The sequence below is a fragment of the Chiloscyllium plagiosum genome, chromosome 24 (assembly GCF_004010195.1).
Source record: "Chiloscyllium plagiosum isolate BGI_BamShark_2017 chromosome 24, ASM401019v2, whole genome shotgun sequence".
Lineage (NCBI taxonomy): Eukaryota > Metazoa > Chordata > Chondrichthyes > Orectolobiformes > Hemiscylliidae > Chiloscyllium > Chiloscyllium plagiosum.
This window is the reverse complement of record NC_057733.1, coordinates 3,162,070-3,174,046: the sequence shown is the minus strand read 5'-3', so window position 1 is coordinate 3,174,046 and position 11,977 is coordinate 3,162,070. Positions and strand designations below refer to the sequence as shown.

At 47.0% G+C, this 11,977-nt stretch overlaps 1 protein-coding gene across 3 annotated transcripts in view; it reads left to right on the top strand.

The window, feature by feature from the left end:
- The window catches only part of LOC122561909 (proton channel OTOP3-like), a 29,079-nt gene extending 23,353 nt beyond the window's left edge, over nt 1-5,726 (top strand). For all 3 annotated transcript variants that reach the window (XM_043714236.1, XM_043714235.1, XM_043714234.1), the window contains exons 6-7: nt 603-1,525; nt 5,311-5,726. In XM_043714236.1, the coding sequence (XP_043570171.1) occupies nt 603-1,525; nt 5,311-5,481 (1,094 nt within the window). In that variant the 3' untranslated portion in view covers nt 5,482-5,726. The remainder of the gene's footprint in view (nt 1-602; nt 1,526-5,310) is intronic.
- Nucleotides 5,727-11,977: the final 6,251 nt, after the last annotated feature.

Below are 11,977 nucleotides of genomic sequence, written 5' to 3'. Positions count from 1 at the left end.
ACTCTTAAACTCAATACCCCTGTTAATGAAAGCCAAAACACCATATGCTTTCTTAACAACCCTGTCCACTTGGGTAGCCATTTTAAGGGATCTATGTACCTGCACACCAAGATCCCTCTGTTCCGTCACACTGCCAAGAATCCTGTCTTTAATCCTGTACTCAGTTTTCAAATTTGACCTTCCAAAATGCATCACCTCCATTTATCCAGGTTGAACTCCATCTGCCACCTCTCAGCCCATCTCTGCATCCTGTCAATGTCCCGCTGCAGCCTACAACAGCCCTCTATACTGTCAACAACACCTCCAACCTTTGTGTCATCTGCAAACTTGCTGACCCATCCTTCAGTCCCCTCATCCAAGTCATTAATAAAATTTACAAACCGTAGAGGCCCAAGGACAGAGTTGAGGAAGAAGCTGGACAAAGTCGTGAGGGAGAAACAAAGAGGACATGTTGATTTGGTGAGATTAAGTGAAGTAGGAGGCGGCTGTTGTGTTGTGTAAAGACCAGAGGAGATCATATCTTTAAGGTAACTCGACACAGACAGTGGGTACCAAAATATTTCCTGTCGTTCAACTCACCAAATGTGATTTTAATTTTACAGATGACACGAATATTACACGCCACGGCTGTCAGAGTGAACTGTGCACTATTTTTCAGAAGGGTGTGGTTCTGATGTACCCATTTAACATTGAGTACTGCCTTATTGCCTCCACCATGCTTTACATCATGTGGACCAATATCGGGAGGACCATCGATGGGCACGTGATCCACCCAAAGCACAAGTTCAGAGGTCACAGCATCGTTTGGGGGCCAACGTTGGGATGTGTAACCATAATCATTGGACTGTGTATCTTCATCCTGTACCAGGTCAAGATCTCCACAGATCCCACACAGCTCAAACCCTTTGAGCTGTTCTACGGTTACCACATTGTTCTCCTCTCGGTCATGTCGCTGTGCTCTCTGGCTGCTGCAGCCGTGCACAGATGGGAGGAGAGTGGGGTTGACACCAATGAGAATCCTACTCGTAGTTTGGATGTGGTCCTGTTACAGGTAGCTGCTCTCGGCCAGCTCTGTATCTCTTACTTCTCCATTGTGGCCATTGCATTCAGCTCTCTGCGGCTGCCCCTCGACGTTCTCAATCTGACCTACTCCACGCTGATTATCATTGAGCATGTGCTGCAGAACCTCTTCATTATCCAGAGTCTCCATAGACCACATGCCACACAGGAGCTGGCTACAAACTCTGGAGAGAGGGATGAGAAGGACCTCATCGCTGACCCTCAGCAGGAAACACTGGTTCTAGAGGCAGCTCATGGTGTCCATGATCCCACCCCACCAGCAACGTTCAACACAAACACAAAGGAACAAGACAACTCAAGCGATCCTAATAGAGCAACAAACTGCTTCTCCAGCCTGGACTTGAGGAGAACTTCCCAAGTGTGCCTCCAAATGGACAACAAACTCAACTGGAGACGGAAATTCCTGAAGGAGATCTCCATGTTTATGCTCATGTCCAACCTCATTGTAAGTTCCCTTTGGTTTCTTTACAATGTTCCCGCTCTTGTGTTTAGCAGCCAGACAGTTCCACGGGACTCAATGCCTTACTGAATGCTCATTCCACCTTTAGCCCAGGCTGACTATCTGAGGGACAGCAGTGGGAGGGCTGGCTTTTGGGTAGATGTCAGTCTGAGAGCCAATATAAGAGATCCCTTGCCACTATGAATAGGAAGAGTTTGGAGGGATATGGTTCGAGTGCTGGCAGGTGGGACTAGATTGGGTTGGGATATCTGGTCAGCATGGAAGGGTTGGACTGAAGGGTCTGTTTCCGTGCTGTACATTTCTATGACGCTATGAAAGGCAGGAGGTTCTCTCTCTCTCTCATTTACCCAAATGTCACTAAAACAGGACAGTCATCTCTTTTGAGGTCATCTTGCCTAACTCACTCCATGGGAAATGTCGAGATCGCATCAGCTCTTTCAGTTACTTTCCAATGAAGCTGAGTAAAGCAAAATCTGGCAGCGATTTCATTGGGTTGACTAAATGCAAACACATTAAATTAAAATGCCAAGTATGGTCTTTGTAGGATCATGCTGTGTACATTATGCATGGGCATTAGGCTGTCCCGAGGATGTGCAATGTGAACACTTTCCACATCCATCATGTCCTTTTGCAATTAGCAAGATTATCGAAACAGTAAAAATATGGAGTTTGCACGTGCTCCAGTTTCCTCCCACAGTCCAAAAATGTTGAGGTCAGGTGGATTGGCCATGGGAAATTGCCCATAGTTTTCAGGAGTGTGTAGGTTAAGTGCATTAGTCAGGGGCAAATGTTGAGCAATAAGGTAGGGGAATGGTTCAGTGTGGATATGTTGGGCCAAAGGGCCTGTTTCTACACAGTAGGGATTTTATCCTCACAATAATACCAGCCACTCAATCAATAATTAAGGCAGTTTGATCTGATGTCTTTATTTGTTTAGATGTTTAATGTACTACTCAAATCTCTCAGCATCTCATGACTGTGCTGGCTCTTTGAAACAGTAAACTGCCCTTTTCTCCCTCCAGTGCTGTGTTGCCCTCTGTTTGTTATCCCAGAGATGTTGCAGGAATCTCTGTCCTAACCACTCCCTGTGGCAAAGCACTCTGTCCATCCAATGGCCCTGTGCTAAAGAGATGTTTGCTAACTCTGCTGGGTCTTTATGACCATTTTAGAATTTACACCCCCTCGACACTGAGCCCACAATCTTCCGCTGGCGATTCTGTGCAAACCCTTCACAATGTGAACACTCAGTTAAACATCCTCTTACCCTCTCTGCTCCAATGAAAACTGGGCAATCTTCACTGTACTCTCTCTATTGGGCGGGGGGGGTGTGCCTAACTCATGCTATTGAACTAACTTATCATTGCATCTATTCTTGCTTGTTATATCCATCTTTCTAAAGCCTAAAAAATCTACACTGCTATCACTAAAGGATTATTATGTATTCGAGCTCCAAGGTTGTTCTACTTTGCACCCTTTCTCTTCATTGTGTTAATTATCCAATTGCTTGTTTTCTTGTATCTAACCTGTTATAGGTTAGAGACACTGCCCTGCCAAACACTCTTAAAGCTGGAAACATGAAAATATAGGAGTAGGTGTAAACCATGATCTCCCTTGACCTGCTCCCCATTCAATACAATTGGATCAACAATTTCAATTCACATACCTGCCTCCTTTCCATATCCCTCAATCCCCTGAGAGATTACTCACCTAAACCTAACTTATATTCAGTCCACAACCCTCTGGAGTTCGGAATTGCAAATATTCATAATCTTTTGGGCGACACAGTGACTCAGTGGTTAGTACTGCTGCCTCACAGCACCAGAGACCTGGGTTTGATTCCACTCTCAGGCCACTGTCTGTGTGGAGTTTGCACATTCTCCCCGTGTCTGTGCGGGTTTCCTCCAGGTGCTCCGGTTTCCTCCCACAATCCAAAGATGTGCAGGTCAGATGAATTGGCCGTGCTAAATTGTCATTAGTCAGAGGGAAGTGGGTCTGGTTGGTTACTCTTCGGAGGGTCAGTGTGGACTTGTTGGGCCGAAGGGTCTGTTTCCACACTGTAGGGAATCTATTCTAATCTAATCTAATAAATTTCTCCTCAACTCAGTCCTAAATGATCTGTCCTTATCCTGAGACTTGTCCCCCTCTGTTCTAGATACCCCAGTCGGGGAGAGACAATTTCTCAGGGTCTATCCTGTCAAGCCCTTTCCAAACCCTTTCAAATGTTTCCCTGAGATCACCTTTCATTCTTCCAAACTCCAGAGAATACCGACCTGAGAATATCAGCCTCTCATCACAGGACAACCCCTCATTCCAGGGTCTAATGTGTGATCCTTCTGTTTACCACCTCCAACACAACTACATCCTTACCTTAAATATGAGAGCAAAACTACACACAGGATTCTGGGTGTGATCTCACCAAAACTCTAACAAATTGTAGCTAGACTTCTTTATTCCTTTAATCCACTCGCAATAAAGGTCAATATGCCATTTCCCTTCCCAACAACTGCAGTACCTGGATACTCTCTTTCTGTATTCCTTGTATGAATAAACCCAAGACCCTTCAAACATCAACGTTTACAAGTTTCACATGTTTTTTAAAACTAATCTGGTTCTCTATTGCTACAACCAAAGTGAATAAACTCTGACTTCCCCACATTGTACCCCACCTGCCAATATATTAACCACTCACTTCATCTGGTACTCACTTCACAGTTTCACGGTGATCTCCGTATGATTCATGTCCCAACTGAGTTGGAGGTCATAAGCAGTTACATCTCCTCCTGTCTCCATATCGTAGACAATAACAGAACTACAAAGAGACTGAGGCCCCAACACTCACCCTTTCACTAATCCCTGTCCGTCAGGTGGACAATGCTGCAGTTAGCCCTACTTTCTGCTTCCTGTCCATTAATCAATTCTCTATCCATGACAACTCCATGGATCCTGTTCTTATGTATTAACTTTCCATGGAACGCTTTATGGTTTGGCTTTTGAAATCTAAGTATATTACATCGACTGGCTCCCCTCTATCTGATGAGTTACATCCTCAGAAACCCTGAAAAAAGATTAAACATGATTTCCCTTTTGCACTTTGTTTGATCAGACTCTGAATTCTGAAACATACAGTTAGGACTTCCTTAATAGCAGATACCAACACTTCTCTAGCAATTAATGCCAGGCTAGCTGGCCTGCAGCTCCCTGTTCTCACTTTCCTTCTTCAATAACCCAGAGATCTATCTTTTTTGCTTAATGTATTTTCCTTAAGCATTTCAGATTATTTCCTAAAATGCTTTCCATCAGCTGAAACCATTCTAGAAAAGTTCAATGTTCTATGCACAGCAAGTATTCTCAATGACTGTATGAGCATACGGTTAGATACAGTGTAAAGCTCCCTCAACACTGTCCCCATCATACACGCCCAGGCCAGGGACAGCACTGGGTTAGATACAGAGTAAAGCTCCCTATACACTGTCCCCATCATACACGCCCAGGCCAGGGACAGCACAGGGTTAGATACAGAGTAAAGCTCCCTCTACACTGTCCCCATTAAACATTCATGTCCATTCTGTCTCAGTGGACTCAATGACCTGTCCTAGAAGCAGAGATCCCTTGGACTGAAACCATTTGGTTTACCCCGTGTTGAATTCAATATGTTTTTCTGTCACTACAATCAATAATAACTAACTAAGCAGTAATAACTAAGTCTTGGTTTGGATGTCAGGGCTGATCTGACCCGAGAGGGTGAGTGACTGTATTTTATTCATTTCCAGCTCTGGGTTATGCCAGCATTCGGAGCTCACCCCCAGTTTGAAAATGGTCTTGAGAAACATTTCTATGGATTTTCCGTCTGGTTTGCCATCCTGAATTTTGGGCTGCCGTTGGGAGTTTTTTACAGAATGCATTCTGCCGGTAACCTCCTGGAAATTTATCTGACTGCCTGATCCGCCCGTCTGCTCCTGAAGAAAGGTCACTGCCTGATTATTGCACCGATTAGGAATAGTAGGCTCTGGAAGCTGATTTTGATGAATGGACAGGACTGGGGAGAACTCTGGATTTGGGACCCTGTTGGAAATCCAGTGCATTTGCTGAAGCTCCTATAGATCTCGGGTAGAAGGAGGATCCAGGAAAGCAGCTTAGAAATTGGAGTGATGAAGAGAGAACAAATTTAAAATAAAAGTCTTTTTCTGTGCAATCATGCTGCATAAACCTCATTGTATGTTAATGTTTGATACTCCAAATGCAATGTCCAATCACTCATTGCACATGACAGGTAAGTCAGCAAAGAACAGCATAAATCTCTCTCAAACAAAACAGAGAGATGAACACAGGGCACAGTTCGAGAGCCCGATAATGGGAGAGGCAGAAATCAGCTCGAGGGCGAGACGTGAACGACATTAATCACGCCAATGGCTTTTTGAAATATTAACAAGCTACTCAAGGTCACCCCATCATCAAAAGTCACTGATCCTACTCAGTAACTGACATTTGTCTGAACTCAAACCTGCTGAGTAACAGAGCCAAAGCTTTAGCTCACAGGGAGAGAACAGCAGGGCATGATGCTGCGAGTGTTGTCTGTGCAAGTTGGTTTATGGTGAATTTTACAACACCAGGACAGAAACTCTAATGTTTAAGAGGAGAACAGTTTCCTCAGTGCAGGATCCGGTCCTGGGAGAAAGTGAGGGCTGCGAGTGCTGGAGATCAGAGTCGATAGTGTGGTGCTGGAAAAGCACAGCTGGTCAGGGAGCATCTGAGGAACAAGAGAATCGACATTTCCTGATGAAGGGCTTATGCCAGAAACTTCGATTCTCCTGGTCCTCGGATGTTACCTGACCTGCTGCACTTTTCTAGCACCACACTCTTCGACTCAGGCTGTGGTCCTGTTAGAGTGGACAGGTGGCACACAGTGTCAGTGTGCAGTTGATGGTGTCTGATGTGGTGATGGCCCCTTATGTCTTTCAGATCTAACTGACAGTGAACTGAAGCACAATAACAGGAACTGCACTGAGCAACCAGGTTAACAGGTACTGGGACCCGGGCACTGGGAAGTGGTGCCTCAGACTCGGAGCTGTGGTTCAGCCAAGGACTACACTCACTTCTCAACCAGAAAGTCACTGTATCCATGCCAAGTACGGGGGTCAAACAATACAGGGCAATATTTCACTGAATGACTGCAGTACTGTCAGGGTGTAGCACTGAGCAAGTATAGCTCCATCCAAGGACCCCATTGACCCGGTGTAGCACTGTCCAGGTGCGACACGGTCGGGGTGGGACGCGGTCGGGGTGGGACGCGGTCGGGGTGGGACGCGGTCGGGGTGGGACGCGGTCGGGGTGGGACGCGGTCGGGGTGGGACGCGGTCGGGGTGGGACGCGGTCGGGGTGGGACGCGGTCGGGGTGGGACGCGGTCGGGGTGGGACGCGGTCGGGGTGGGACGCGGTCGGGGTGGGACGCGGTCGGGGTGGGACGCGGTCGGGGTGGGACGCGGTCGGGGTGGGACGCGGTCGGGGTGGGACGCGGTCGGGGTGGGACGCGGTCGGGGTGGGACGCGGTCCGGGTGCGGCAGTGTCCGGGTGCGGCACGGTCCGGGTGCGACACGGTCGGGGTGCGGCACGGTCGGGGTGCGGCACGGTCCGGGTGCGGCACGGTCGGGGTGCGGCACGGTCGGGGTGCGGCACTGTCAATGAGACGTTAATCTGATTTCTGACATTGGTTTGTTAAAGGTTCAACAGTGTATATTTTTTAAACTCACAGGAAGGTCTGCGCAGAGCCCCAGTTAATATCTCGCCCAGAATAAACACCCCTGACCTACATGCTAATTCACACTGCTGCTTATGGAGGTTTGCTGTCTGTTAATTGCTTGCTTTGTTGCCTGTAATAACAATGACCACTCTGCATGGTATTTGGGATAATTCGAGACTGGGAAACATTTAGTGAAAGAATTTTTAAAACTTGGGGCGACATTCTAAAGGGGATACAGGAGCAAGGGGTGTGGGGCTGTATGTGTGCAGACCATTGAAGGTGACAGGACAGGTGGACAGAGCAGCTCATAAAGTATCCAGTGTTCTCAGCTTCATAGGGGCACAGAGTACCAGAACAAGGTGATGTTGAACCTGTTAGCCATCAATACTTGGAATATTGTGAATGAGTTGTGGGTGCCATATTATAGGAAAGGTGTGTGAGAGAGAGAGAGAGAGGGAGAGACAGAGAGAGATAGAGAGAGGGAGAGACAGAGAGAGAGAGATAGAGAGAGAGAGTGTACACAGAAGCTATTCTACAAGAATGGAATGAGGATGGCTTGAAGAAGTTGAGTCTGTTTCCCTTGGAGATTTGATGGAGGTTTTCAAATTTGAGAGTCAGCTGGACAGAGTAGACAGGGAGAAGTTGTTCCTGCTGTAAAAGGAACAAGACTGATAGGGGATATATTTCAACTCATGACCGAATAAAACATTTTCATACGGCGAGTAGTTAGGGTCAACATTTCCTTATTCTGTCCTGAACTAAATGTAACATTGATCTTCCTCAGAACAGCCTGAGGTTGAACCAATCCGTTCACGTTGATGCTGAATTTGATCCTGTTGTACTTGAGCTTTCATCCACACGTTAAACCATCAGGACTGGCTGCCTGTTTCTATCTCTATAACAACAGTTAAACTCTACCTTGGAGTATTTCCTGCTGAAATCCCCTTTGTGTTTTTGTCATCTCTGAATTCCACTGTTCCAACACACTCATGGCTGGTTTACAACACTATGTTTTTTATAAATTCTCTCAGACTCCTGCAGCCACTAGTCTTATACAAAGCCTTGTTCCCTCGTCACCCACCTCGCTGATTGGCACTGGCTCCCAGTTAAACTCTTAAAAAACACACCCTCCTTTTCAAATGCTTCCTGTAACTCTAAACTCCTCCATGCTGCACCTCTCTGAAATCTCTGCATGCCTCCAACTCAGCAATCTCTCACGTTTCCTTATTTTGGTCACTCCAGACTGAGAGTTCCGTGTGCAGCTGGCTAAGCCTCTGTACCTCCCTCTCTTTCTCTCTCTCCGCCTCACCAGTTCTGACCCAAGCTGCCAGCCGGCTGTCCCAGTATCACACTGTCAGCAAGGTTTGAGAAGTGCCTTACCAAGTTGCCATCTAAATGTTGACATGAGGCAGCACAGGGGGTGGGGAAGAGAAAACGAGAGATTCGAGCATGGGGAAAGAGAATTTTAAAAACCAAGGCACTTCTGGACCAGAGATAAATCATCTTTGCCCAGTTTGTAAAGGTGCAGATGTTTATCACGCAACTGTTCCACTCCATCATCCCCAGGCACCCTCTGTCGTTATATGACACACGACAGTGAATGTCCAGTGAACATCTCCTGACTATTTACCGGGGTGGGGGGTGGTGAAAACATGTTAGCAGCTTACCCACAGATACAGCATGTTTACCTTCCCATCGGAGTCACTGTAACAATAGTCTCTCCCTCTCTGAGGCACAGGCTGACAGATTATAGCCCTCATCAGCTGCCCCAATGTGTCCGGACACAAATCTGGGATTTCCTGAACTGACTCAGGTCCGCAGCAGAGCAGATCTCTGAAGCAATGCCATCCCTCCACTTCTCACCTGTAACCCTGACCTTTCCTCCTTTGCAGATCACAGTCTCGTTCCCTTTTTAAATGTTTCACTTGATCCCAGTTTCAGGCAGGGAATTCCAGACCCAAACCACTCACTGGGTGAAGATGTTTGCATGTAACTACTTCTTCACCAATTATTTCAAATCTTTGCCGTTTCATTCTCGATTCTTTTTGTCAATGGAAACAGTTTCAACCCAACTACTCTATCCACAGATCTCATGATTTTGAAAACCTCCATCAGATTCCCTTCTCCAAGCGTCAACAGCTCCCAGCCTCTCGGATCTGTCTTCATAACTAAAGTTCCCATCCCAGAAACTATCCTGTATCCCCTTCACATACTTCTGAAAGTCTGGTGCCCAGAACTGAACACAATGTAGAACCAAACAAGCATCTTAAACCAGTTCAACGCAGCCTCCCTACTCTCAGGCCTTATTAATAAAGCTGAGGATACTGTATACCTTCTGTCAGGTCCTGGGTTCCAGAGGTATGAAGTAGCAACCTGAAGGCACACCAATGAGTGTTGAGTCAGAGTGGCGTGTGACTCAACAGGCTGAGCTGTACAGATCTCTAATCGGTCAGGGAATCAAGGGCAATGGGGAAAATGTGGAAGATTGGGAGCTCAGGATTGTCAGATAAACTCATTATTTTGGTGAATGGCCAGCATTTGCTCCAATATCTTATGGAAAGGTAACTTGAAGGGGATTGTGTATTTGCGAATTGGTGTTGGTGGTGGCACCAGCCTCTAATGTTATATCATTCAGTGTCAAGAGGAGGTTAGAAGTTGGCACAACGGGCAGTAATTGGCCAAGGTGAATCTTTCCTGCTTTTCTCACCGTGTGGAAGGTTTATCAAGGGAGGGGAGGGTGGGAGGAGAGGGTGGGGAGACCGTGTTGTCAAGGGGAAGCACCAGCTGGTAACTCGCACTCACTAAACTGCATTAACCCCTCAAGCTCGTCCAATCAGATCAGGAAGACTTTGTGACCTCCTGTCATAGGAGCTGCCCATCCAGGTAGCCATTTCCCTTCCCAAGACAGAGCAGTGAATTCATCTCTCAGTGATGCCGCATGGAGCTCTGACCTGCTCCTTCCATAATCTTCCAGCTCTGTGCACTCTGGGCAACAGGAAGCACTGGAGAGATCCAGCGAGCCAGATCCTCCCTCCACGCTCTGGACCATCGGTTGGGGGAGGGGCGTAATGCTATGAAGTTGTATTTGAAAGGGCTTGTTTAGTCACGCAGAGACTGTTTGGTGGGAGAGTAGATTTTAAAATAGGATCATCATATTTCTTTGTTTCCTCACGTTTGTTAATATTTCTAATAATATTTTTTCAAATCTAATTCTGTTTATCCAAGTATATTTTCCCTTGTTGAAGTAAATTAACTCTTGCATCACAACACAACTGAGCTGTAAGCTACCACAGTTGGTGAATGCAGTTTCTTCACTCTCAGCCACACTCTGGTATGATTAGCCAGCCCTGTGGGACCCTTTACCCTTTCAGCACCTTACCCTGTCCCACTCCTTGCTGCCGTATCTGGTAACGCACTCACTGTGCATGACAAGCTTCTCATTCAGATATCTCCCTTCCCTCAGTTTCTGCTCCAAGCAGCTTCTCATCGTTGGTGATTACAATTTTCCTCTGCTCTTCTGTCTCTAATCTATATTCACAGCTACTCCCTTGGCCTCACCATCTCCCGTAGTTTTGCCACTACCATCATGAATAGCAGAAAAGGCGTCTCTGCTCATTCCTTCTCTACCCACCACCTCTTTCGGTGGCCATTCCAACATAACAACTGTCCCTCACGCTAACACTGACCTTCAAATTCTCAGCTCTCTTTTTGCTTTTGAGTCCTTTACTCATCATGATCATTCTGCAGCTACTGACTTGCTACCTTACACCCACTCCTATATTTCTGAAGTCCCCATTAAAACCAATACTGCCTCTCACCAGTAGTGGAGAGGCACGGTGGCACAGTGGTTAGCACTGCTGCCTCACAGCGCCTGAGACCCGGGTTCAATTCCCGCCTCAGGCGACTGACTGTGTGGAGTTTGCACGTTCTCCCAGTGTCTGCGTGGGTTTCCTCCGGGTGCTCCGGTTTCCTCCCACAGTCCAAAAGATGTGCAGGGTCAGGTGAATTGGCCATGCTAAATTGCCCGTAGTGTTAGGTAAGGGGTAAATGTAGGGGTATGGGTGGGTTTCGCTTCGGCGGGTCGGTGTGGACTTGTTGGGCCAAAGGGCCTGTTTCTACACTGTAATCTAATCTAATCTAAAACCACAGCCTTGGAGGTGTTGCTTTGAGTGCCTGTCACACACTCCATCCCTGAGCCATTGTCACGCTCACGGCTGCCTGTCTGAAGACAAGCCAGACTGTTGCCCTGCTCAGTGTTGCGTCTGACCCAAGAGGAACTGCCAATCACACACCCCTTCCATAACCATGGCTGCCTACGACAGAGTCTTCAGATCTGATAACCTAGAGATCCAACATCCAGTACCAGTTATTTCATTATTTGAATGGGGCACAGACCAACATTATTCCCAAGACTGTGACCAACTCAACATAGGTCATAGAATCATAGAGATGTACAGCATGGAAACAGACCCTTCGGTCCAACCCGTTCATGCCGACCAGATATCCCAACCCTATCTAGTCCCACCTGCCAGCACCCGACCCATATCCCTCCAAACCCTTCCTATTCATATACCCATCCAAATCCCTCTTAAATGTTGCAATTGTACCAGCCTCCACCACTTCCTCTGGCAGCTCATTCCATACACGTACCACCCTCTGTGGAAACAGTGGCCCCTTAGGTCCCTTTTATATCTTTCCCC